This window comes from Diaporthe batatas, assembly GCF_019321695.1.
Source record: "Diaporthe batatas strain CRI 302-4 chromosome Unknown Contig00032, whole genome shotgun sequence".
Lineage (NCBI taxonomy): Eukaryota > Fungi > Ascomycota > Sordariomycetes > Diaporthales > Diaporthaceae > Diaporthe > Diaporthe batatas.
The window spans coordinates 128178-155354 of NW_025408579.1; the positions used below are offsets into that span (position 1 = coordinate 128178).

Consider the following 27177-nt stretch of genomic DNA (forward strand, 5'->3'; position numbering starts at 1 on the left):
AATTTGGGGGCTGAAGTCTCGGGGGTTCTGTGCAGATCCTGCCTCGCTGCTGTGGTTCCTCACACCTGTGTTGCATAGGTCTTGCGAACTCGACCAACAGGCGCAGCCAGGCGGCACGACCCTACTACCCAGAACCAAGCAAACAGTCAACACGGCACAGGTACAGTCATCTCAACTGCAACGTTCCTCGGATGCTGCGGAACAATGAAGATGCCTAATGTTACCCATCGCACGTGTGTAAGTTATTCAGGCTACACTTGACCCCTCGTGGCTTTTAAGTCTTGATCCAACCAAGGGCGTGAAATAGTGGAAGACGAAGAACAACAAGCACGCCTCCAGCCCCTTTGTGGTGCTCAGAGCTGACTCCCATCCATGATGGATTCGCAGTGCAAAGTATTGATCGCCTTGATCGGAACAGACAATGTCTTGCTCCCGGGCAACACCCGATACAACGAGTCCCTCGCGTCATATTTCTCTCCCCAAGCAGCCGCTGTTCAACCCCTATGCTTTGTGACCCCACAGAGCGTCGATGAAGTGTCAGCCGTGGTCAAGTCGCTTACCTCGGGGGGCCATGGCGACACGGCCAACTTTGCGGTCCGCGGCGGCGGCCACATGTGGATCCCCGGGGCGTCCAACTCGGGAGGCGGCGTGACTATCGATCTGCGCGGCCTGAACTCAGTGGAGCTGAGTGAGGACCACTCGACCGTGTCTGTTGGCGGCGGCGTGACTTGGGACCTTATCTACAACAAGCTGGACCCCTTGGGCCTCAGCGTGGCCGGAGGTCGTGTGGCCGGCGTGGGCGTCAGTGGGCTGACTCTCGGAGGGGGTATCTCCTACTTTGGCCCGCGTCACGGCTGGACGTGCAACCAAGCGACATCCTTTGAGGTAGTTCTGGCCGACGGCTCCATAGTCCAGGCCAGCGCTCAGGAGAATGTGGACCTCTGGAAGGGTCTCCGCGGCGGCGCCAACAACTTTGGGATCGTGACGCGAATGGAACTCGTCACCTTTGAGCAAGGCCCATTATGGTCGATCCTGAGCATCAGCCCTACCACAATCCTGGATCAGCAGGCCAGCATCTACGGCAAACTCATGGCTCCCGATAATTACGACAAGAATGCCTCTTTCCTCACGGGCTGGGCGTATTCCGGAGCGGCTGGGGGCAAGGTTGCCCTGCACCAACTCGTCTACACCGAGCCCCCCAACGGAACCGAGACACCACCGTTTTACAAGGATGTTCTGGACCTGCCAACAATACCCAACATCGGAAGCCCTGCCGTCACCGCCAACGTGAGCACCATAGCCCAGAACTCGGTGGCTCTCAATCCGAAGCAAGCATCGCGGTATGTCCCTCGTTTTCTTCAAATGTTTCTGTCTGATCCCCCCCAGAAAACCAAAGCTGACGCCCACTCCCCGAAAGGTACCTCATGGCAACAACGACCTTTGTTCCGACCGAAGCCATGATCCGCGAGACCTACGCAGCCTTCGACGCCAGCCTCGCACAGGTCCAGAACCTAACAGGCATAATGTGGGCGCTCAACATCGAGCCCCTCCCGCCACAAATATACGCTAGGGGTGCGGCCGACAACAGCCTGGGTCTCCAGGACCGGCCGGTGTCCGAGTCCCTTGCCGTGTGCCTGCTCTCGCCGGCGTGGACCGACGCCGCACAGGACGAACAGGTCTACGCGGCCACGCGCAGGCTGATGGAAGACATCGAGGCCCGCGCCAAGGGGCTCGGCGTGTACGACCGCTACCTGTACCTCGGGTACGCGGCCCCCTGGCAGGATGTTATTTCGAGCTACGGGCCCGAGAGCGTGGCGCGGCTGAGGGCCCTGCGGGACCGCGTCGACCCGGGGCATGTTTTTACCAACCAGGTTCCTGGTGGATTCAAGATCCCGTCTTACGGTTGAGTTGATGGAATATCGGGGGAGGGGGCGGGGCGGGGAGTTAAAGTGCCTCTGAGCACCCATTTAAACGCCAAGGCGCCCCCGGAGAGGTTACGGTTGTTGTTGATATTTGTGATGTGAAAGATAAGATCACATGATCTGTGTGGTACTGGAGGGATCACCCATGGTGCCCACTACTTGATATCATAGCCATGCTCTCGAGCCTAAGCTTATCAGAGCCCAGATCAATAGTCACTGCTTGGAGGATTTCTGTCCAACATGCCCAGACCTTTTGCTATGTTCAGAACTGTCAAGCCTGATACAGCATGCATAGCGGTATCGTGTTCCGTGCCACGCTCGGAAAGCTGTGGTCAGGAGCACATGCTCCGTTATCTGTTTGTCAGAAGACATGACACGCGAATTTGGACACCTCAAAGAGAACAGAAGTGCTACACAAGGGATGATGACAGCAGTTCGTCATGTCTATGAATTCGTCACGTCTTGTCGAGTCGTCCAGCGACCCACAAAGCACGCCGCAGGGAGGCAGATACTTGGGGCATCGATACCAACAAAGACTGCCCAAGATATCGGGTGAGTCCCTGTTACCTGAGCAGATATTGACAAAATGGACCTTACAGACTGACAGGGTGACACCCACGTACATTCTATATAGTATATGTATGGGGGATTGGAAATGCAACGGCACAGGGTGTCACAGGCCTCATTTTTGGTTAGGCTACTGTTGTTAGTTATATACAAGTCCGAGGTAGAAGCAAAGGAATCAACAACGGGCTATCTCGGAGTTGGTACAGCATAAGTGTCTCAGACAGAGACGTTGATTCGGAAGATCAAGCATGGGGCGAAATTACAAATCCTACACTCGACTGGAGCTGCAGCGTGACAGTGACGCCGCCGATTCTGAGAGTGGAGACGATAGGCAGTGTAACATTGTGATAGGACTTGTGTGCCAACATTCTAGGTACCTATCAGTTTGTCCAGTGAGGTAGACTTCCGTTTTAGTAGGTACTGGTACCGTACACTGATCTGATGCCCGGTCTTGTTACGCGACGTTCCCACCTTGGAAGACGAATTGATTACCAAGCTATGGCAGCAAGGCCGTCATGGAGGGTCGCACATGAAGCCGAATGGCCCATATCTGAGTTTTCGGCCTTTGTTGATTATGTGGTCCTCCCTACGAGACGATCCTTCCTTCCTTGTCCTGCTCTTCCTGCATGGCCACCGGAGACCGGTCAGCACCAACCCGCTCCGCCGACAATTCTCGCCCACAACCCGGGAGATTTTGCGGCACCTTTCATTCGGAGCCTCAATGACATGAACATGACAGAAGCAGAGCATAATCTCGTGGCAAAAAAAAAAAAGGAAAAGGCGGGGATGGTTGGGCGTGCGCAAATCCAGTGCTAGCCCACGATATCAGAAACGGCCAGCATGAGATGACTTCAAAGCTCACCGATCACTGCAAGATCAATGAGGAGCCTGCTGCCCAGGTGGAGACGTAAATTGTGCATTAGGTTTCTGAAGTCCAAGTCCAAACGATCCTACTTCGTTCCACTGACTCGGCATAATCATCTGCAATGCTCTCTGAGCTGCTTTTGGACCCGGCCATTCTGGTGCCTACTATTCTTGTCGTTTATTTCCTCACGCTCCTTTTCAAACGTCCTCTTCTTCCTGATATTCCTATTATTGGATCTCAAAAGGGTGACTGGTTTCCTATCCTTCAGGCGAAATGGCGAAACACGAAGAACTTCCAAGCGGCAATGTCTCAGGCACACTCTCAATATCGACAGCATCCAGTGCTGGTGCCTGTGGCAGGTGAGGGCATGTAAAAAATACCCTATTTATCAACGACTTCATATCCGTCTATAGCCTAATATAACTACTATTTTAATCCTCTAAATATAAGGCACTAACTTATATAAGGAATACTTATTTCTCTTAATTTCTATAATATTCTAGTAAGTATTTAAAGGACTTACCTTTATTTATAAAAGGGATTATCCTCTTCTTTTTAAATAAATCTATAATTAAAAGAAATCTATCCCTTTATTTTTATAAATTATATCCCCTAATACTTAACCAATTAAATTATAATAAACTTAACTTATCTATTTTAAAAGTCAACCTATTATATTAAGCCTATTAAGCCTATATTTAATTAAATTAAATCCTTTAACTACCTTCCTAATTAGGTTAACTAAACCTTACTTTTTTTAAATTAAAGTTAATAAATACCTTAAGCTATTTATATCTACCCTTAATACTACTAACCCTAAATATTTTTTAATTATTTTACTACTATAAGACCTACTTTACTATAAAGTATACTATTTAATTTATCTTAATAAATAAATTTTAACTATATTATTTTCAACTATTTAAACTTATATTTTTAATAAATTATTATATAACTTTTTTAATTTCTTTTAAAAAACCTTTAAATTAATTTTTTTATTAAAAACCCCTTAAATATTTATTAAAAATCCTTCTTTTAATCCTACCTTTTAAATTTTTACTTTATAAATCCTTAATTAAATTTTTATAAAAATATTATTTAAAACCTTAAATTTTCCTTAATTTTCAATAATACTTATATTACTATTTCAACCAATTAATAAAACTTTAAATCTTTTAAAATACCTATTAATAATATTTTAATACTTAAATTCTATAATCTATTCAAAATTAATTATTTTAATTAGTTTTTAATATTTAAATAAAATTAATATATATTATATTTAATATTTAATTTATAAAAATATTTAAAAATATTTTTAATATTATTATAAAATTATTATTATTATAACTTTATAAAATATCCTTTTAAAACTTATAATATTACTATAAAATACAACCCTTTAATTTATTATATTATACTTAATATAATTAAAAATTATAAGAAATATTTTTAATTTTAAAAATAAATAAAACCCTTATAAAGAAAACTATAAAAGAGTTAAAAATATATTAAATATAGTAAAAATATATTTAAAAGGTATTATTATATAAGGTTTTTAATTTATTTCTATAATATAAGTTCTTTTCCTTTATAAAAATTTAAAAATTTCTAATAGCTTTATATAATAAATATAGTATTCTTTAATTATCTAATATAAAAATTACCTATATTAAAATATAAAAGTTATAACTTTCCTTATAAAAGAAGGCTTAACTAAAAATAATAGTAATTTATAAAATCTTTTAGTTAATAAAAACTATAAAACTAATACCTTAATTTACTTAATATATAAAAGGGACCTTTTATATATATAAAGTATAAAATACTACTATAAAGTTTTAGAACACTTTTAAAAGTCTTTATAAACTTAATAGATTTATTATAGAATATTTAATTCTAAAAGAACTTTAAAATACCTCTTTAAAGGAATTTAATACTATAAAAATATTTAAATAAAATTAAATAATTAATTAAAGATTTAAAAATAAATAATATTAACCTTTTAAATAAATAATTATTACTTAAATATTAAATTTATTTAATAATAATTATAAAGGATTTATATAAAATATTATATAAAGCTTAAAAAAGATTTTAAAAGTTATATACTTAATACTTTATTTATTAATTTAATAAATAAATTAAAAGGAAAAGAAAAACGCTTTTATAAAAATATTATTTATAAAAATAATAATAATAATAAAAAGAAATTATAAAGTACTTTTACTATAACTTAAAAGGTATATTAAAGAAAATTACTATTTTTAACTTTAATAAAGTATTAAAAGCTTAAAAATAAAGAAAAAAAGAGAAAATATTTATATATATAAACTAAATTTTAATAAATTAAATTAAAATAAAAGATTAATAAATTACTCTTTATAATTATTAAACTAAAAGAAAAATATTAATCCTTTTAATAAATTAAAGGATAAAAAATAAAAAGATTTATTAAAAAAATTCTAAAAATTACTACTACTTATATACTATATAAATTATCTATAAATAAAATAAATATAAATAAAATAATTAATAACCTTAATAATATTAACTTATTAAGTTTTAAATAAAAGGTAAATACTATTTATACCTTTATATATCTATAATAAATATAATAATTAATATAAAATATAAAAGCTATATAGAATTATACCTATAAAATTTATACTTAATAATAAAATAAATATAATTAGTTTATATAATAAAAACTATTTAAAATATTAAAATTTATAAATAAAAGTTAAATAAAGTAAAATAAATATAATAAATATTAAATATATTAAAGAAAGTAATATATTATTTTAAATAATAACTATAAATTTAAAGTACTAAATATATATTATATACTTTTATTAAGTTTAAATATATTTAATTATAGTATTATAAATTATATTATATAAGTTATATTAAAAGGAAATATAGCTAAATTTTATTTTATTAAATCTAATAGATTTATAAGTAAAGAATATAAAAATAACTTATATTATATTAAAGTTAAAATATTTAATAATAATTATAATAATATATAAATAAATACTTTTATTACTTAAAAGAAAATAACCTTTTAAATAATATATATTATTAATATTATTATTTAAACTATATAAGCCTTATTCTACTTATATAAATACTTAAAATAATAAAATAAATATTAAAATTCCTATTAAAACTCTATAAACCTTTAAATATAATATTTATTTATAAACTAAATATATAACTAAATATAATAAAAGAGTTTAAATAATAAAAATATAATATTTTTAAATAAATATATAGTAATATAAATAAACTACTTATACTTATATATAATAAATATAAATATTATATTTTATTTCTTAATAAAAAATTAAATATCTATATAGGTATTTATTAAAAGAAAGAATAAAGTTTTAAAAGCCTTTAAAGACTTTAAAAATAAAAGAAAATAATAATAATAAATCTATTAAAGAATTCTTCTTTAATAATAAAATTAAATTTATTAATAAAAATTTAAATCTATATTTAATAAGAGTAATATATATTACTTTATTACTCTTATATATATAAAAACCTAATAGGGCTATAAAAGATTAAATTTTATTATAATAAATAAAATTTAAAATTTAATAATAGCCTTTAATTTACTATATATATTATAAGGAGATACTTTTAAAACTATTATATATTTATATAATATAACTTTATATACTTTTTAAATTTTAAAAGTCTTTATAAAATAAAAATAATAAAATATTTAATATTAATAATATAAGAATTTAAAGTTTTATAGTTTATTATAATAATAATAAATATAAAATTAAATTAAAAGTTAAGAATAAAAAGGTCTTTTAATAAACTATATTTTTAAAATATATATATATAAAGTTTAAGATATAGAGACTAATAAACCTATATTAGTATAGGATATATAAATTTTAGAAGAAAATTCTTTAATAAATTTAATAAATTTAAAAATAAAAATAATATTAAAAATCTTATAGGGGAAAAATACTTATAGAAAAGATAAAGTTTAAGAAAAATTTCTATAAAGGAAGAGATACTTATAAAAGATAAAATAATAGTAAGAGGGTATAAAAATTATATTTTATTAAAAATACTTATATAAATATTATTATAAATAATTTTAATAATTCTTTTATTATTATAATAATTAATGTTATAATTAAACCTTTTAATATAAAAGAAATATTAAATTCTTTTAAAAAGATTTATAGCTTAAATTTATAATAGATAAAAGAATAGTCTAGAAAAATAAAATTTTTATAAAATAACTATATTATTTAAAAATAAAACTATATTATTTAATAAATAGGTATTAAAAGAAATATATAAATAATTTTAATATAATAAAATCTAGTTAGATAGTTAATAAAGAAAAGACTATTAAATATAAAGTTAAATAAATTATTTATAACTATAAATAACAATTTAAAATAGATTTTTAAAGACTTTTTAACTATTTATAAGCTAAAGATTTATAATATATTATTAATTATAATAATTAATAAAGGCTAATATATATTAAGTTATAATATAAAAATATCTTTTATACTTTAATATAAATTATAAAATATATATTAAACTCTTTAACTTTATATATAATAAGGATAAATATAAAAATAAGGTTATTTTATTATTAAAAGCTATATATAACTTTAAATAAATATCTTTATTATAATATAAATATTTAACTAATATTTTAATAAAAGTTAAATTTAAAATATATCTTTATAATAAAGATATATTTATAAATATAAATTTATAAATAATATTTATATACTATATAAATAATATAATAATTTTAGGTATTAATTTAAATATTATAAATAATTTAATTTTTAATATTTAAAAATATAAATTTAGATTTTTAAGGAATTAAATAATTTTCTAGAAATAATATTAAAATTAATAAAATAATAAAATTATTACTATAAATTAAAATTAATATACTTTTAAAATATTTATAAAATTTAATATATTTAAAAATAATTATATTAATAATATTAAAATAAAGCTAGAATTAATACTTTATATTTCTAAAAGAGCTTTAAAAGAAATATAAATTAAGCCTTTAAAATAAAAATAGAAGTATTTTAATAATAAATAGGCTTTTTTATATATTAATCTAAAAATTAAGTTAAATATATACTTTTAATATCTAAATTAGTTAGATATATATCTAACCCTAATATAAAATACTTTAAAAATTAAATAAATTATAAAATATTTATTAAAATTCCTTAATATATATAAAAATTTTAGTATTTAGGAGAAAATACTTTATATTTAATAGATTATTATAACTTAAATTAGGTAATAATATAAATAATAGAAAATCTATCTTAAATTATATATTCTCTTTATTTATTAAAAATAAAAATATATTTAACCTTATTAGTTAGTCCTTTTAATAATAAAAATGCTTATATTAAGTACTTATAAGGTTAAATATATAGTTTTAAAAGAAGCTATTAAAAGGAATTTATTTATATAATTTAATAATTTATTTTAATAATTTTTAAAATTAAAATATAATATTCTTAAAAGTAAAATATATAAAGATAATAATATTACTTAAAATTAATTAAAAATTAAGTATTTTATAAATAAACTAAATATATAAATATTATATATTACTTTAATAAATATATAGTTAAGAAAATCTAATTAAAATTATTAAAATAAATATAAAAATAACCTTATAAATTAATTAATAAAACTTATAATTAAATAAGAATTTAAGTTAATTAAAAGATATAATTTATATAAAAATAAATATAAAAATATTCTATATATATATATAAAAGGGTTTTAAAATAAAAGAATATTTTAAAAATAATAAATAAACTATAAATATCTATTATAATATATTTAATAAAGAGAAGTATTTTTCTAAAAATAATAAACTTTTAAATAAAAATACTTAGTTTTTACTTTTATAAATAAATTATTTTCTCCTTTAAAACTAAATTTAACCCTATATATTAAAAGGTTTTTAACTATTAAAAATTCTTATTAAAAAGTAGAAATCTTTCTATATTTTATAAGCTATTAAAAATATATTAAAAATATATTAAATAAATTTAAAAGTACTTCTAACCTATAAGTCTAGAATAATTTAAAATAAAAGTTTAAAGTAACTTTTTAACTTATAATATATAATATACTATATACTATTATAACTATTATACCTAACTTATACTTATAAGCCTATAAATTTATATATATTTTATAGATTTATAATATATATAGTATAATAATCTAAATATAATAATTAAATTATATAAAAATATATTTATATATAAATAATATAATAATATATAAATATAATTATAAAATCTTTTAATAAAATAACTATAATTATATATTAAAAGCTTTAAATTTAATTATTAATATAATTAAACTTTTAAACTTTTAGTTTTTATTTTACTTAATAAATTAGATTAAAAATTACTAATATATATATAGTTTATATTTTACTTATAAACTAAACTTTCCTTATAAAGGTTTTATTTAATTAAAACACTTATAATTATAACTATTTATTAAGTTTTTATCCCTTTATAAAGGTTTTTCTTAATAATAAATCTTTAAAATTAAACTAAATAATACTTATATTTTTATAAAAAACTATTTAAATAACTTATATTATATATTTAACTTTTAAGGGATTATAAAAAATACTCTATTTATTAATAGCTTTATATTTATTTATAACCTATTATAACTACTATTTTAGTTCTTTAAATATAAGGTACTAACTTATATAAGGAATACTTATTTCTTTTAATTTCTATAATATTCTAATAGGTATTTAGAGGATTTACCTTTATCTATAAAAGGGACTGTTCTCTCCCTCCTAAATAGGTTTATAGTTGAGAGAAATCTATCCCTTTATTCTTATAGGGTAACATTATACTTTTACCGTCTCAAGACGTGAAATTCATCACCAATCAGCCTGACTCAGTCCTCGGTTTCAGTGAAAGAGCTTTTGAGATATTCCAGGTCGACTACACCTTTCCAGATCCAACAATCCCACGGGTACCATTGCATGAAAGCCTCCTCCGGACGGCACTAACGCCTCAGATCGGAAGCCTGATACCAAGTCTAGCTGGGGAGGCGGCTTGGGCTTTCGAAAAGCACTGGGGCACTGACAGAAACTCATGGAACGAGGTATCTGTCTTTGAGACAATGCGACATATTGTAGGCGGTGTCGCCAATCGTGTTTTTGTTGGGCGCCCGTTCTGTCGTGATCCTAACCTGGTCAACAACGGCATGGCATTCGCAGTGGATATCCCTCTCAGCTCTACCCTCATCAAGCTCTGCTGGAAGCCCTTGCGTCCGCTCCTGGCCCCGCTCATCACCATCCCCAACCGCGTACACACCCGGCGGTTTCGCAAAATTCTAGTGTCCGAGATAGACCGGCGTCTACATCGCTACGACGCGCACCGGGAGAACCCTGATGACGACTCTCTCGGGCCGCAACACAATGACTTCCTTCAATGGTCAATCCAGCAGGCCAAGGCAGCGGGCGACCCCTACATGTGGCGTAGCCAGACGCTCGCCGACCGTATCCTGGCGGTCAACTTCGCCGCAATCCACACGACGTCACTAACGTCCACACAGGCCATCTTCGACCTCGTCTCCTCAGACCCGTCATGTATCCAGGAACTACGCGCCGAGATTTCTTCCGTACTCGACGCCCACGGCGGCCACTGGACCAAACAGGCGCTGCGCGAGCTCGTGAAGCTGGACTCGGCCATCCGCGAGAGCGTCCGCTTCAGCTCCATCCTCTCCGTCGGCCTCGGCCGGGCCGTCACCGCGCCGGACGGGGTGGTGACCCCGTCCGGGGTGCACCTCCCCCGCGGAACCCTGGTCTCTGTGGCAGCGCACTCCATAATGCACGAGGAGGCTAAATACGAAGGGGCCAATACCTACACGCCCTTCCGGTTCAGCGAGCAGCGCAGCAAGGAGGGGCTGGACCACGTGCGCCGCGCCCGCTACGCCCTGCCGACGACAGGGCCCGACCTTTTGGTCTTTGGTCATGGTAGGCATGCGTGCCCCGGCAGGTTCTTCGCGGCGGCCGAGTTGAAGCTAGTGCTGGCGCATGCGTTGCTGGAGTATGACTTTGAGCCGCTGGCCACGAGGCCGGAAAACCAGTGGTATGGGATCACGTGTCTTCCGCCGACGGGGGCAACCATCAGGGTTAAGAGGCGCGAGAGGAGACTTGATGCCCGCTTGTGAATATGTATGGAGCTAAAGGGATTGATGCTTTTTTACGCTCTCTCTGACTTTCTGTCTCTCTGTCTTTGCCAAACACTCGAGGTTGTTATACCTGCTGCATGTTAGGGTGTACATTCTTGTTCCCGACCACCCATGGCCATTTCTTTCCTGCTCATCTCATTCGGACTTATGGAATACTACAGGCTGACATGATCAGCTCCTGTCTGCCAAGGGGAGCTCTGATAATCAGCAAGCACGCGGTAATATTGGTACACTACTGCATGCTATCCCCTTCAAGCCCTCCGGTCTAGGACAACTCGGATACTATTACCTCTATGGAGCAGGAAGCTGCAAAGACTCTAGTCAAGCTTTTTCAGACGGGAGAAAGAAGGCTCTTCAATAAAGACCTGATGATACTCGTTGAGGAAGTACTAGCTGTGATCACCCTGCCTGCACTCTTGAACCCCCGAGCGGAATATGATATTGCATCTCGCCGATGTGACCGTGATAATTGTTGTTAGCACTGTCCGTCGACTTCTATACGCTACAGCCAATCGGGAATTACTTTCACTCCTGGCCCCATTTTACTGTTCCCTTCCCAGGGTTTTCTTGGCGTCTCTCAGCCTTGTCTTTTGGCCCGGCCCAGGATGCCCGGTCGTTTGCAAGTCCGCAAACTTTAACGACTGATCTCCGAAGAACAGGGTTGAAGATTGGTATGCACCTAGGGGATTTAGAAGAGACCATCTAGGGGCGCATCCTCGGATCCATGCATGCAACCGACACCTGCACCCTCTACATTGTACCTAAGTATCCCATGTCCCAGCTCGACCTGCCCTGAGGGGGATGTCCACGGGCAGTGCAGGCAGATTCAAAATTCGCCCAGCCGGCTGTGTGTGAGGTGGAAGAGGGGCTTGGTTGCAGTGGAGGTGGGGGGCTCGTACTTTGGCGATATCCCACTGGTCAAGTCGGATGGAACTTGGATGCAGGCATGCTGAGTCCTGCCCATACTTGAGGCTGTCTATGGATCAGATGCGGCTTAGGTTAGCAGATGTTGTGATGTCCAAGTAAGTGTGTTTACTCGCGGAAGGCTGGGGAACCTGGAATCGATTGCCAGATCATGCGTCTGCCTGTCGTGCCAATGGCTGGTCCTCGATCCCACGTAACATTTGAACTTAGAAAACCCACTGTGGGCCCTTGTATTCGTCAGAAGACGGTCAAAAGCTCACGGTCTGAAGAAATCAACGTGGCCATTGCTGCCATCATGTCGAGTTCACCATCTTCAGAAAAGTAGCTGGGCAGGAAGTGATTGGATCAACTTTCTGAACCCTTCGTCCTCCCATCTGGCTGGCAAATCCAACACGGATGAAGTAATTGAGCGTCTTTGCAAAGAGAGCTCAGTCTTAAGACCTCGTGGGATGGGATTTCAGGGTTGCTGCACAACAGCTGGGTGTTTGTCGAATGAGCCAGACCATGAGCTCAAATTGTGCGCAGTCAAGTTCCAGCCACCGAAAACTGTCATGAGAAGGTCCAACTTGAACCCGCAAAAGTGTCAAGCACGGAAGGACGCTGCTGGGCATTTGCCTAGATGAGTGACGCCCGACAAGGATAACACGGTCATATGCAGGATGTAAACGGAGTCCACGATGGATCGCATCTCCCATCTTCCACGTGCGCGGCGCCCAAGCAAGAAGCTGAAGAAAAGTTGTGTCTGGTTTAGGCATAGCCGAGCGGGTGCAGGCGCCGAAACGGTCCCGAGACTGACGGTCCCAGCACTGCAAGCAACTGTCCAACAAACGGCCGGCCACGGCCGATAAGATAAGAAAGGCTGGTCCGTGCACGGCCCTCACGTCGTCGCGTCTTCCTTTGTGAACTTTCAACCTTCCTCCTCCTCCTCCTACCAACCTCGTCCTATTGTGTGGCTGTATTCTAGGTCGGCCCGTCGTCCCAACTCTGCCCCAGAACAATGAGGCCTTCATCCGTTAAATAGTATTACCCCGCAATCCTCGCACCCATGGTAGCTCCTGAAGCTCGGCAAAAGGCAAAAGATGCGAGATGACCGTCTGCAAGTTTTACCAACAAGGTAATTGCAGGTTTGGCAGTAGGTTTTCCCCAGCTTGCCCCCCTTCTTTTTGACAATCCCCTGCCCATCAATCCCATCCCTGGGCGAGTCAAATCAGTCGGCCTTGAAACACTGTACATTCCTCTGCCCTCAAACCTGTTCCTGGAGCCAAGCCCTTGGACCATTCCACCACCCGCGCGAGGCTTGCTTGGTGTGACAACTCAATCCGACCCGACGACATCTACGGCACTGTACCTCATCCACCGACCTGTCGAGTCCCGTCGAAGCGAAGCGGGTCGAGTCGACGCCAGTCGAATCGAAGCGAGACTGCTGGCAACTCTGGCGACGACGAGTGTGACGATGGTGGCCCTCTCGAACGGCGGCGGCACTGCTGTCGTCCGCAATGCGCCCATCCCTTTTCTTCTCACCAACGCCGCGAAGCCCAAACCTCCCCCTCTCGACTTGTCCAAGACCAGGCCACTCACCGAAAGAGACTCTAATGCGCGACCAACCCACCCTCTGGCCACGGCCCAGTCAGCCTCCAGCCACAAGGGCGGCTGGCCAACCCCTACTATCGCCATCACCGTCGAACTGGACATCTGGAGCCCCGTCGTCGTCCGCTCTGCGCGAAGCCCAGCCTACGACATCACCATGCAGCTTGACTCTCCAAAGACACCCAAGACGCCCGTGACTTCCCTCGGCCGACTCAAGTCGCACAATGCTAACAAGTTCTCCGTCTTTCAAGACAACTGCAGAAACGAGCATCCCGGCGCAAACGGCTCGGCCAGCGCAAACCCCTTCAGCGTCCTCTCCGGTGGTTCAAACAACAATCGCGGAGGATTTGGGCGACAGCAGACAGCACAGCCCAGCCAATTCTCGTTGAGTAAGGAAACAATACAAAAGGATCTCGCAGAGGAGAGGCCATCATGGATTCTGTCAGCATACGGTCCTGGCCGCGATGCCCCCGAGCAGCTGTGGGGCGGCTACCCCATAGAACAAAGCTTCGAGGAGATGAGGCTGCATTACATGATGGGAGAGGCTTCTGGAAATGCACAGGGCGCGGTACGTCTCGCCTGTGGTTGGCCCTCTTCCTTAGGTGAAGAATGAGCACCAGAAATGCTGACATACATGTCAGCTGAACGAGATACAAGGCCTCTGGGGTCAGGCGCAGTCCAAGATACAGAGTGCGCTGGGAAACCTTGACGGAGCTATCGACTTCATCGTACAGTCCCAGAACAACCATCCCAACCGCCACGACGTCTGTCAGACAAACTCGATCCCTAGCACTGGCGAATTTGCTGTCGGCAAGCGACCCGTTGGTATCCAGCAGAGTCAACCTGCCAATGCCTTCTCCTCCCCGTCAACAGCCGGAGCCTTCGGCCAGCCTTCGGCTCTTGGACAGGCTCCGAACCCCTTCAGCGCCGCCGCTGGTGGTGCCAACAGCTCCCCATTCGGCCAGCCTGCTGCGCCAGCTCCGTCGTCAGGATTCGGCCAGCCCTCGGCTCTGGGCAGCGGGGCCGGCGCGTTCGGTCGGCCGTCCGCTCTCGGCGGGGGAAGCGCCTTTGGTCAGCCTTCGGCCTTGGGTGGAGGCAGCACGTTCGGCGCGCCTTCAAGTCTTGGACATAAACCAGCAAGCGGCTTCGGCCAACCCTCGGCACTGGGCCAGGCAGCGAACCCCTTCGGCACCCCTAGTTTCGGCCAACCTGCGCAGCCTCAACCTGCGGCCCCCAGCGGTTTTGGTCAGCCTTCACAGCTAGGCGCGAAGCCAAACCCCTTCGGCGGCGGCGGCGGCGTCTCTTCCAGCCCCTTCGGAGCGCTGGGCGGAGCAAGCGCCAACCCGAGTCCCTTCGCGGCTGCGTCAGGTAATCCCTTCGGGCAGCCGGCGCCCCAAACAACCGCGCCAGAGGTGTCTATGGAGCCATCTGGTCCTTCGACAGCACCAAATCCTTTCGCCCAGGCAGCTCAGCCAACCGCGGCACCCGCAAACCCATTCGGCCAGCCGCAGCCTGCAGCAGCAAATCCCTTCGCGCAGCCCGCCACCGCCCAGGTAAGCAATGGCTTCGCAGCAGGACCCCAGAAGCCTGCGCCAGGGGCTCCTGGTGGGCCCAACAACCCCTACGGCCCCAACGCAACCAGGCAGCACCCGCCCTACGACAGCTACGCCAGGAAGGCAGGGACGGGATACCTCGTGTCGTTCAAGGGCAAGCAGATCACCTACAAGGATGTGACCGAGAAGGGCGAGGCGCCCAAGCCGACGCCAGGCATCCAGAACTTTGACGGCAGCTGGACCAAGATTTGGTTCCCGGATGGCCCTCCGCCGTACTACAAGGACACAGAGCCTGGTCGGGAGTACACTGACGCGGAGAAGGCGGCTTATGAGCAATTTGTGTCCACGGGCCGGTTCACTTTTGCGGGTGCTGGTGGAAGTGGGATGCCCGAGGCCCCGCCGATGAGGGAATACTGCACGTGGGACCTATGAGGTGAGGGGGAAGTAGGGCCAACAACATGGGACTATGGTATGGTGGATGCCACCGTCGACAGAGAGTCCCGAACAACAAAACAAGAGGAGTCTCAGCTTGATGCGACATATGGCTGGTCGTCCGTTGTGGGGGCGTTAAACCAAGGGCGTTGGAAAACCCTCAGATGCATGCATAAAAGGCACTGTGCTGGCAGCCGGCGTTTTGAAAAGATGGAGCGACAATCTCTCTCTGTGTGTGTTTGTGTGTGTGTGTGTTTTCACATATACGAGGCTGGTGGCGAAACAAAAGGATATTTGCATGCATCGAGGCCAAGACGTGGTGGTTTTGACGAGACCACTGTTCGTTTAGGTCTGGGGGAGGCGTTTTTAGAAATGGCTGGCTTCTGTCGCCATAACATAGCAATACGTACGTAATTGATCAAGACTACGGATACCGTCGGGCTTCTCGTGGGACCATCTAGTATGACCTCTTCTGTGCCATTTCTGCTTGAAGCCCGCAAATGGCCAGCTCTGACCTGTGGCTTTCCCCGTGCAAGCCTCCGTGAAGGGCCATTGGAGTGGCAGTAGGTTCGTCCCGGGTACTGCGCATCTGCATGTCTGTTGTCTTCTAGGCAGATAATAATACTACAAGGCGTCCCTCGTCTTGACACAGGCAGTCACAGGCAGTCACGACTGCACATGTTTTATCACACACACACACACACAAACAACACAAGCATCGGCGCACAATAATCTGAGGAACTGTCTGTTTTTGGTCTGGTATCCCGCACTACCCTGATTGACGTTGCCACACATCAACATGACATCTTCCAGCAGAAGTTCGAGAGTCCCGCCCAATTCAACACGGTCGCCCTGTTGTCAGACCATCTAAGCGGCAATGGTGACCTCGACCTCGACACCGGCCTCGATGTTGACGATGATCTGCTTGACGATCTCGGTGGGGGCGTTGAGGTCGATGAGGCGCTTGTGGATGCGCATCTCGTAGCAGTCCCAGGTCTTGGAACCCTCACCGCAGGGGGTCTTGCGGGTGGTGATCTTGAGGGTCTTGGTGGGCAGGCGGACGGGGCCCTTGACGCGCAGGTCCTTGCCCTTGGCGCGCTCGATCAGCTCGGAGCAGACCTTCTCGAGGGACTGGACCTTGCGGGAGGTCAGGGTGATGCGGATCTTGTGGGTCTTCTGTAGTTTGGGGGAAGAGGTTGTTGTTAGCAGTGATGGTCGGGTCAAAATGGACTTGTCAAAATGGAGGACGAGGGAGAGAGAAAGAGAAAGAGACGTACGGGGCCCTCAAAGTCTCCCTTCTCTGGCTTCTGGTAAGACATCTTGATTGATTGGGTGTGGTGGGTGTTCCTTCACGACTCGAACGGGTGATACGTTGCGGCAAAGTGATGAAGGCTGGCGGGTTTGTTGGTTGATGGGGGAGGGAAAAAAACGACGCCGCTCGACAAACTTCCCGCGATAGATTTCTCTCGCCGTCTGGGGTTTTGGTGGGGCGCCTTTTTCGTTGGAACTTAGGGTTGCACACTCTTGGCAGGTCTGCTGCGCTAGTCTGAAGCCGGACTAGCGCTGCTTGGCGTGAATCATGATGACTCAGCCGGCGAGACGTGCTTGCCTTGCGTCAGTCAGTCAGCGTCTGCAGCAGGCGGGTAGGTACAGCCTGTACTGTACAAGCACCTCGTGGCAGGGAAAGTACATCAATGGCGTACCGGTGCAGCTAGCTGGGCCAAGCTGCTGGGCCGTTTGTCGCTTCCATGTAATGTAAAAGAGACGCACCTCGCCCCAAGCAAGCCGTCTGTCTGCAAGAGAGAGTGGGAGAGACAGAGAGAGGAAGGAGGTGCTGTGATACCTTTTCTGCCCTTTTCTGTTCCTCTTCATATCCATACTCTCATCATCCTCCTCCTGCATCTCTGACACCAACTTCCCAGGTTCAGACGACAACGACGACAACAACCACCCACTCCACTTCACCACCATGGGCTCGTCTTCTTTGCCCCCGTTTGCCCCATTTCCAACCGCAGCATGGAAGGAGCTGCTGTCCATCGACGAGTGGAACGCCGGCCTGGGTGCTTGGATATCTCTGGCTGAGGCCCATCTCGCCCTGTCTGACGCCGACTTCTCCAAGCAAACCCTCGGCGATGAATCAGTGTCTCAGTTCCTCGCTTCCTTCATGAGAGAGGTCGCCGCCCACGGCTCTGCCCTGCTTGGCACCTCGGCGCCCGCCAGGCTGCTTCTCAAGGACTGCTTCCTGCTCGCCGCCAGGGTCCTGAGGTCCTCCTCCCCACCGGTTGTCCTGCTGCAGTGGGAGTTCCTGTCCGACCTCAGCCGTGTCTACTCCAAGAAGCGGGCCAGCAGCCTCCTCTCTTCCCTCTCGGCCTCGTCCCACGACACTGTCGAGGCATTCCTGGGCCCTGTCAAGAAGTTCCTCATCAAGAACCTGGATAATGGCCTCAACGGGGACCTCAAGTCGGTCGAGCAATATCTCCACAGGCTGAGCCACCTCATCAGCGCATCCCCTTGTGCTGCCTCGTTTTTCCTCGCAGGGAGTGAGTTCCTCGACGGCCTTATTGCTTGCTACAGGATCATGAATCCCCCCTTGAGGAAGACCATCATCACCACCACATACCTCAGCCTCATGGGGCTGGTCGAGAGCAGCCCCCCAAAGCTCTCCCTGCTCACCGACCAGCTGTATTCGCTCAAGACCGCTGCTGAGGACCACAAGGCCGGCCCGACCAGCGCCAACGACTCCCTCGTGCCCGAGCTTGTCAGCACCACACCGCTGCTCCAGCAGATCAAGCATAGGCTCGAGGCATCGGGCACAGAGAACGCCCGCACCAAGAACATGATCATGGACCTGGAGGCCTTCCGCAAACCTGGAGTTGGCATGAAGCCAAAGCGTCTGGTTAGGCGCAAGATCGACAAGGGTAAAGGCGTGGCCCTGGACGACCACGAGGCCATGGCCGGTGATGTACATGTCCACCACATGAGCCAGATCACACAAGTACAGGATCTCTTCCCAGAGCTCGGGTCTGGATTTGTGTCCAAGCTGTTGGACGAGTACGGCGGCGAGACGGAGCAGGTCATCGCACACCTCCTCGAAGATTCATTGCCGCCGCACCTCAGCGCGGCGGATCGATCTGAGCCATTGTATGTCACAACACGTCTTAGATTAAGTATTATTAGAAATGCCCCCAGCTGACCCCTCCATCAGATCCACCACAACTGCCAAACCAAGACGGCGGTCCAGCCTCTTGCCGCGCTCAACACCGCCGCTCCTCCCCACCCGGCGCAACGTATTCGACGACGACGAACTAGACCGTCTCGCTGTCGACGCCTCCCAGCTTCATATCGGCAAGAAGGCCCCCGACAAGACGGCCGACGACATCCTCGCCGATCGGTCCACTGCCCCCAACAAAGCTGCCATCCTGTCGGCGCTGGCAGCCTTTGACTCGGACGACGACGAGCGTGACGACACCTACGATGCCGCAGATGTTGGCGGCACCGTTGATGCGGCAACCACGGAGGACCCCGCCAACGACAACGAGGAGACCCTGTGGAGGACGTACCAGAGCACGCCTAATGCCTTTGAGCGCGACCAGGCCACGCGCAGGAGCGCGGCCAGGAGCAAGCTCAAGGACGACACGGGCATGACAGACGAGGCCATCGAAGGGTGGGCTGTCATGCTGTCGCGCAATGCCAACCAGAACCGCAGGTTGGAGATGAAATACAGCGCCGCCAACACCTTCACCGGGCAGCAGAACGAGCTGACGAGCACGGCATGGCGGGCGAGTCCAGCCGGGTCGGGCGCGGAACAGTCCGATACCGACGGCGGTGGGCGCGGAGGGCGCGGCGGACGAGGTCGCGGCGGCAGGGGGCGGGGTCGAGGTGGTGGTGGCCCAGGCCGTGGCGGCGGGAACGTTGCCGGGCCGAGCGGCGAGCACGACACGGAGCAGGCGAGACGCCGGAAGGAGGCCAGCAAGAGCCAGAGGGCAAACCACAGCAGGCGTGACCAGCGGGCCAAGAAGATGGCCAGGGGTGGGTTTCCCGGCTGAACGACGAGCCCTGGCGCTGTCCAATGTTTGACGAAGGGCTCGTCTCATGAATGCATATCATATCATTATCCACCGCTCGTGCCACCTGCCCCCATCGTCCCAAAAGCAATAGCGTCTGTGCCAGAACTCTCGAGATCTTAACATGCCGAGCAGGCCCGATCGGATCAGCCCGTGTTATCACAAACGTCGGTACTGACCGTCTCGAAACGTGTCGACTGAATGCGATCCCGGCGATAAGTTGACCAAGTCCTATCGTCTCGTCCTCTGGGGCGGTCGATGGCCGGGTGAGAAGCTCGGGCTCTTCGATCGGCGCCGTGCGCGATGATGGAACGGCTGCTGCTGCTGCTGCGGCTGCTGCTGGAATTGTTGCTGTGGCTGTTGCAACTGCAACTGTGACTGATGTTGCTGCTGCTGCGGGTGTCTCCGCGGCATCGCAGAAGATGAGCTTCCCGTTGGCGCCAGCACCGAAGTCGTAACGACCTCGCCCTAAATTGACGAGTCAGTACTTTAACTGTATTTACACCCGACCGAACACCAAACATGAACAGCAGCCATAGCAATGGCCACCGCTTTACCACTGGCAATTTCGACTCACCTTCAGATGCCCTTCGAGGGCCCTCTTGCTGCCAAACGTGGCCCCGCAGCATCCGGGCACGGGGCAGACGAGGTAGTGCTCGGCGTTGACATGCCAGTCCAACGCGTTTCTCGACGTGAAGCTGACGGCGGGGCACGAGGCCCAGGTGCAGGTGAAGGCGTGTTCGGCGCGGTAGTGTGCGGCCAGTTCTTCTTCGGTCGGGAACCGCGCGCTGCAGTGCGGGCCCAGGCAGAGGAGGAAGTCTGTCGTTGGTGGCTGGTGGGCCGGGAGTGATGTGGGCGGAGCTGGAGCTGGAGCTCGAGCCTGTTGCAACTGTTGCAACGGCTGTTGTTGTTGCTGTTGTTGCTGCTGGGGCGGCTGGGGCTGGGGCTGGCGTGACTGTGAGCCCTGTTGTGGTTGAGGCTGCTGTCGGTGGCCTTGTCGATTTGACTGCTGGCTATGTTGCCGTGATCGCGGTTGTCCATAGGACTCGCTAGGGTAAGGCTGATGGCCTGTCGTGGCACGATGCGATGTGGGGCTTCTGCTTTGGACTGGCTTTTGTGTCTGATAGACCTGCTGCTTCTGCTGCGGCGGTTGCTGAGCTCGATACTGGCCAGGGAACTCGGCCTGGCTTCCTCCTTGTTGTTTCTGCTGCTGCTGGCCAGGGGGAGGGTGAGGTGTCCGTGAGCTGGGAGGAGTGGTAAAGGCCGAAGGGACCGGCGCCGAGCTTCTCTCCGTGTCCGGGCTCACGAGACTCGTGTCCGAGAAGGTCCTAGAAATGTTGCCCACGCTGCTTCCTGCCACGGATGAGGTTCGCGACCCGGAGACGTCAGACGCATACGATGCACCGCTGCCATGCCGTGGGCTTGCTGCCGTGCTGGCCGGGCTGTCGACATAGCCGGCACGGCCGGTGGTGCCCCCGTCATGCCTGCTGCTGCTGCCTCTGGCCCCGGCTGCAGCCCTGGCTGATGAGGGTGCCGTGTCCGACTGCTGTGCCGTCGACGAATGGTCGCCCTCGAGCTCATCGATGCTTTCGGGGCTCTCATCCAGCCTTGCCCACGAAATGGCGCTCATGGGGTTGAAGCTGATGGGGTCGTTGAGCATCATGTTGGTGGTGTCGTACGGGTCCCGCGGTGTCTCATCCACATGGTGGAACAGCAGGGGTCCAAACCCGAACGTGCCCGTTCCGGAACCGCTGAGCGAGTCGAAGGCGCCCCATTTGTTCAGTCCCTTCTTAGCCTCCATGGCATCCGGGTCCGCCGACGGGACCACCGTCTCGGTCGACCCTTGGGTGGCGTCAGCTGCGGTCACGGTCACGGCTGCGGTTGAGGCGAGGCCGTCCGCAGCACCGCGCGCCGTTGAGGTCGTGGCCAGGCCTGCCTCCCCCCCGCCTACTCCCCCTCCCCCTCCTCCCCCTCGGCCGGCAGAGGCGTAATACCGGCCGTTGCCGTTGCTGACATGCGGGGACTCGTAGCCAACCTGTCGTGCTGATGGGAAGGCGACGCCGGACGCGGGTACCCGCTGTGACTGCAGCAGAGAAGCCTGAGCAGGAGGGACGGGAGGATGTGGTGGGAGACGATACTGCCTGCTCTGCTTCTTCCCCCCGCTGACCGCGCTCACCGTGCCGCCACTGCCGCTGCTGCTGCCACTTCTGCTGCTGCTGCCGCTGCCAACAGAACCCTGGGCGGAGGCGGCGGAGGTGACAGTGGTACCACCCCCATGTCGAAGAGTGCGGGATGCTGACTTGTTGAGTCGCCTTTCGTTTGCCATTTCCACTTTCAGGGCGGGCGTAGGGGCCTCGCGGTTGATCAAGATCCCAACTTGGGCGGCGCTGGCGGAGCGGTGCCCTGGTGGCAGCTAAGTGATCTCGCTTCCGGCGGACCAACGAGGGAGGTCGATTAGCGAGCGAGCGGGATTGTGCCCAAAGTGCCAGAGCTTTGAGTGGGAGAGGGCGAGAGCTGGCAAGCTTTCAGGCAAGCGGGCAAGCAAGACCTATGTGCAAGGTGCATTGGGGATCTCGTGTCGGTTGACCCGTTGGTTGTGAAGGGGGGGTGTGTGCGGATGTGTGGGAGGAAGTGTCACAACGGGATGCATCTGGGTATTTCAATGCTCTTTTCCCCCCCACCTATACAGCGCCGCCGCCGATGATGATGATGACAGCAGCAACAGCAGCAGGCAAAGAAGAGCAGCACCAGCGCCAGAAGTAGTAGCAGCAGCAGCAAGCAACCAAGCACGCAACCAAGCATCCGAGCAGCAACAACAATACAGTGACAGCGGCAGCGGCAGCGGCAGCATCCTTCCCAGATCTGTGTCCTCGCATACTGCTCGTCACGCCCTTAGGTTGTGCCCCCTCGCTGTCTTCTCCTCCTTTCGGTCCTCCCCCATCCTTCCAAGTCTGGGCCCACAGCCCACCGCCCACATCTCCCACAGCACACCCCCCCTCCCTTCTGCTCTGCTTGTACTTCCTAATTTACGCCCCCCCCCCTTTTTCTTCGTCGTCGCCCTCCTCCTGTACTGTCCTAAACACCTGCCGTAGTGCTGGCTGTTGGCTTGCTGCTGGTTCCTTGCTACTTGCTACTTCCAGCTGCTGTGTGCTTCTGGCTTGCTGCTGGCTCGCAGCACCACCTGGGCAACCCTGACCCAACACAGCATTTGTGGCGTGGCCTTGGCCTCGAGGTACCGGTCAGCACAAGGATTGAGCGTCGGTGCTGCGGCCCGTGATAGGTGCGATCATGTTTGTGGTGGTTACACAGAGGGGCAGGGTGGCCGCCAATCGCCTCCACAGCCTGCACCTGAGCCTATATCTGCCCATTTCCAGCTGTGCTGGCCTGCCTCGTCTCCCAGACTTCTGTGCCGGCCGGTGTGCCCGTTGGCTCTTGCCCGGCATCCGACACGCTCGACACACGCACGCACGCACGCACGCACGCGCGAGCGCACACGGCTTAGCACTTATCCAGCCTGTCTCTACCAAGGACACAGCTTCCTTGGGATTGGGGGTGAGTGGAAGCAGTGTGCGCGCTGGGGGGCGGGGGGCGGGGGGCAAAAGAAGAAGACACTCAAGAATGGGAAGGGGGACCTTGGGACCTTGGGACCTTGGGAGAAGGGGGTGTTTGTCTATCCACGGCCCAGACCACCTGTTGTTGAGACAAGAGCCTGGGGAGTCCCGATATTGATAGGTCGGTTTTTCCGGTGCTGCCTGCTTCCGTCCCGCATATGCCACTGAAGAAGATTGGCCCGATGTGCATGTGTCACAGGCTGTTGCTTTTTCCGTGCCGCGATTCGATGTGTCAGGCCTGCTCTTACCACCACCCTTACATATGTGCACCATTGTCCTTCTTGTCTGCTTGTTCATGGGCAGACCGGGTCGCCGGGTGGTGCACACGCCCTCCCAGGGCCCCCAGGACACCGGTCAAATTTGTTGCTTGGGCGCACCCCCCTCCCCCCTTTCTCTCGGTAGAGCGCGTCTACCTAGCATGTATGGCTGGCATGTACTACTGTGCAACTGTCCCCATTTGGAAGGCCTCCCCCAGCCAAGAATAGACACGATGCTGTTCCTGGGCCAGACACCACGCTGCAAGCAGCGCTTATCAGGAGATCTTTGCCTGATGCTCTGGGTGTCATCAGGGCGCCTTAAGGTTGTGCAACTCTACACAGTTGGCTGTCAAGCCTCCTTACCGATCATCCTCGTGAACCATACTCGGTCAGCCACGACTTGCTGGCACCTAGATAGTAAATCTGAATTCGTGTTTGATAGTGGGCTGTGTCCTGATGCAACAGCGGCCGACTTGTAGCACTCGTCCTAGGCGCGGTCTATCCAGGCAATGCAGCAGAGGAGGTTGGACTAAGAAGCAGCCCCGGTGGCGACTGACTACCTGCCTTCGCCGCTCGCCGCCTGTCTACTTATTCCATGGCTTGGTGACGGAGATGAGGAGGTAGGCAGACAAGCAGGTAGGCAGGATGGGGGAGAAACACCGCCTGATACCTGAATGCCTATCTAGGCAATAGTGAAGGCGCGGACTGGCTGCGCAGCAATGCTTCTAGGCCTTGGGGACGGCCTGGCTGGCTGGCTCCAGCCAGCAGGGCCCACTCCCCCCTGTTGGTATGAGAGGGAAAGTTAGTCAGTTAGTTAGTTGGCCTCCTCTCGACAGACAGTTAGACAGACTGACTGGCTGGTAGACATCACGGGGCACTGCCCGTCCATGTCTCTGTCTCGCGCGGCCGCCGCCGGGTTCGAGAACGGCATGCCCGCCTCTACTGGGCCCGGGAGGGTGAGTGGGACAGCATCGTGCAGCATCATCTTGCAGCTGGCTCCTCCTGCGAGAGATTAGCGAGCCAGAGACACATGGCCCCTAGTTTTACCTGGCCCGCTCCCAAGCACCAAAGGCACCAAGGCAAGGCACGTACATACATGCAGACATAGATACGTACATACATACATACATACACAGCGCCACGTCAGTTTGGGGTGGGCGGTTCCTGGTGCCGTCCTGTCCTGGATTTGGACCATGTCTTGGTTGGCGTTTACGGATCCAGACGGCGGCGACACGCCACATGAACTCATTACGGGGCCGGGACCACCCCACCTGTCCTGTCCTGTCCTGTCTGTCTGGTGGAGGAGGTGGTGGTGGGGGTGGTGGAGGTTCACGCCTTGCTCTGCACTCTGAGCTGTCTGGACCTGCAGGATAGGTACTACAAAATTACGGCTGGGGCCGCCTTGGGTTGGGTGGTGGCGTGGGGATCCATGTAACTAACTCTGGCTCCCTATTAAACATCTGTTGCTTCTGCGTGGCTACTGGCCAGCCTGCCAGCCAGCCTGGGCAGGTCTCTCTGCCAACAGTGCCAGGCCTGCAAGTTCATCCTTCTGGTGATGGCGGCCAGACTGAGGCAGGCAGGCAGGCAGGCAGGCGGCGAGCATGAGGCTGATGTTGGTTGTGTGAGGAGGCTCTCTGTATACCTCCCTGCAAAAATCTGGACTCGGGCAGGTGTTTTTGGGGGCTCACGATATCTAGTAGTTATGCGGGTTGTGGTCAGCATGTACCCGGGCGTTGCTCTTGCGTGCGTTTTTTTGGGTCAACGTCTTTTTTTACTCTCGCCGGACAGGAGCGGCTAGGCGCATGCACCTGGATGATCGCATCTTGACGGCAGCGAGCCGCCTCGTGACGTACTGGTTGTTGATGGTCCACAGAGTCGGAAATCTGTAGGGCGTGGAGAAGACCCTCGGGATATCATGTGCTTGAGATATTATAAAATGTTCTTCTAACTGCACAGCGCGCGTAGGAATTATCTGTTTGACTGTTGCTCGTTCGGTGTAAGTACCGTTCTCGAGCGTGAGTGGCTTCCAAGGTGGTTCGCACATGGTATATCTGTGTGACATACCAGAGTCCATCTGTGTATCAACTTGTAGTTGGTCCCGTGATTATCCAGCTGTGAGAATATATGTCTCCTTCAGCGCCTCGGCTCCTGCACAGGAGCCTGCTTCCCACTCTACCAGAGCAGTTTGTTAGTGAGCCAGTGATGAACACTCACTCATCCGAACCAACTGCCTCGGCTGACCGTTCGCTGTCCTCCCGTTTGTCCCCCATCCTGTCTCACAGTAGGTGGCCCTCGGCAGGCAGCGGCTTCTGGTTCAGAGACAGGTGCCAGGTGACACGAGAGCCACCAGAACCCGCGCGCGCTCTCAGGAGGAGGGCCAGGGCCCGCAACGGCGACTCGCAGTGAACCCGCTGGTCTCGTGTGCGTGTGTCTGTGTGTGTGTATGTGTGTGTTCAGATCAGTGTTCGGGACCTGCCACAACACACACATGTGCACTCCGCCGATCCTGACTCTCGAACTGACTCTGACTACTAATCCCCTCCCACCCACCCCATGCCCCATGCCCCATGATGCAGGAGTCTTGCAAGCAAGCGCAAGCAGGCAAGCACGGCTCGTTGTGTTGTCACACCAAACAATGTCTCGGGTGTGCGCATCATCTGGCCGCAGATTTGGCCAGAATCGGGTTGGTCCATGTGTACTGTGCAAGGTGAGAATCCGGAAGTCCGGAGCCGACCTATACGTGATCTCTGGCCGGTAAAAGCAAGTCGTTGCTCTATTGATGCTTCCGAGTGGGAGGGCTCGATGGGTGCGGGTCATAAGTGGCCTATGGGTACTTCTGCTCAAAGTGACGGCATGTGGGTGGACATACATACATAGTAGTTCAAATGTTGGAGGGTCCCAGTGTGCCTTGACGCCGGGGATGCTGGTTCTTTTGCCAGGTCTAACTACCTGGGTATCCCGAGGGATCGCTTTTTGTCTCTCAGCAGAACGCCGCCCAATGTGGACAAGATCCTGCACTAACTACATATGTAGGTAAAGGCCATCGTCTCTGGGGACACTTGTGCGATAGCCGGGGGAGGGGTTTCTTTTAGATCTGGTTACCTATGTATGGGAAGTGATGTGGTGC

At 46.6% G+C, this 27177-nt stretch overlaps 6 protein-coding genes across 6 annotated transcripts; 4 read left to right on the plus strand and 2 right to left on the minus strand.

Annotated features, from left to right (window-relative positions):
• Positions 1-82: 82 nt before the first annotated feature.
• Positions 83-1924, plus strand: KVR01_013816 (uncharacterized protein). Its single transcript, XM_044785367.1, has 3 exons — positions 83-237; positions 388-1340; positions 1418-1924. The coding sequence occupies exons 1-3, from the start codon at positions 205-207 to the stop codon at positions 1905-1907; spliced, it is 1476 nt and encodes a 491-aa protein (XP_044637243.1). The 5' UTR covers positions 83-204; the 3' UTR covers positions 1908-1924.
• Positions 1925-3475: 1551 nt separating this feature from the next.
• On the plus strand, positions 3476-11601 carry KVR01_013802 (uncharacterized protein; the record flags this gene model as incomplete). Its single annotated transcript, XM_044790539.1, has 2 exons — positions 3476-3706; positions 10264-11601. The coding sequence occupies 2 exons, from the start codon at positions 3476-3478 to the stop codon at positions 11599-11601; spliced, it is 1569 nt and encodes a 522-aa protein (XP_044637229.1).
• Positions 11602-13468: 1867 nt separating this feature from the next.
• On the plus strand, positions 13469-16874 carry KVR01_013808 (uncharacterized protein). The gene is made up of 3 exons (XM_044791630.1): positions 13469-13678; positions 14385-14701; positions 14775-16874. The coding sequence occupies exons 1-3, from the start codon at positions 13633-13635 to the stop codon at positions 16116-16118; spliced, it is 1707 nt and encodes a 568-aa protein (XP_044637235.1). The 5' UTR covers positions 13469-13632; the 3' UTR covers positions 16119-16874.
• A 111-nt stretch (positions 16875-16985) lies between these two features.
• KVR01_013772 (ribosomal 40S subunit protein S20) lies at positions 16986-17437 on the minus strand (the record flags this gene model as incomplete). The annotated part of the gene is made up of 2 exons (XM_044781310.1): positions 16986-17294; positions 17396-17437. The coding sequence occupies 2 exons, from the start codon at positions 17435-17437 to the stop codon at positions 16986-16988; spliced, it is 351 nt and encodes a 116-aa protein (XP_044637199.1).
• A 650-nt stretch (positions 17438-18087) lies between these two features.
• Positions 18088-20164, plus strand: KVR01_013784 (uncharacterized protein; the record flags this gene model as incomplete). Its single annotated transcript, XM_044786045.1, has 2 exons — positions 18088-19259; positions 19324-20164. 2 exons carry the CDS (start codon positions 18088-18090, stop codon positions 20162-20164), a joined length of 2013 nt encoding a protein of 670 aa, XP_044637211.1.
• Positions 20165-20650: 486 nt separating this feature from the next.
• KVR01_013807 (uncharacterized protein) lies at positions 20651-22508 on the minus strand (the record flags this gene model as incomplete). Its single annotated transcript, XM_044789091.1, has 3 exons — positions 20651-20669; positions 20743-20970; positions 21295-22508. 3 exons carry the CDS (start codon positions 22506-22508, stop codon positions 20651-20653), a joined length of 1461 nt encoding a protein of 486 aa, XP_044637234.1.
• Between the last annotated feature and the right edge of the window lie 4669 nt (positions 22509-27177).

Coding starts and splice junctions, on each gene's coding strand:
- KVR01_013808 (XM_044791630.1), top strand. CDS start 13,633: ATGACCGTCTGCAAGTTTTACCAACAAGGTAATTGCAGGTTTGGCA. Junction 13,679..14,384: donor AGGTAATTGCAGGTTTGGCA/GTAGGTTTTCCC, acceptor CCGTCTTTCAAG/ACAACTGCAGAAACGAGCAT. Junction 14,702..14,774: donor CTGGAAATGCACAGGGCGCG/GTACGTCTCGCC, acceptor CATACATGTCAG/CTGAACGAGATACAAGGCCT.
- KVR01_013816 (XM_044785367.1), top strand. CDS start 205: ATGAAGATGCCTAATGTTACCCATCGCACGTGT. Junction 238..387: donor ATGTTACCCATCGCACGTGT/GTAAGTTATTCA, acceptor ATGGATTCGCAG/TGCAAAGTATTGATCGCCTT. Junction 1,341..1,417: donor AATCCGAAGCAAGCATCGCG/GTATGTCCCTCG, acceptor ACTCCCCGAAAG/GTACCTCATGGCAACAACGA.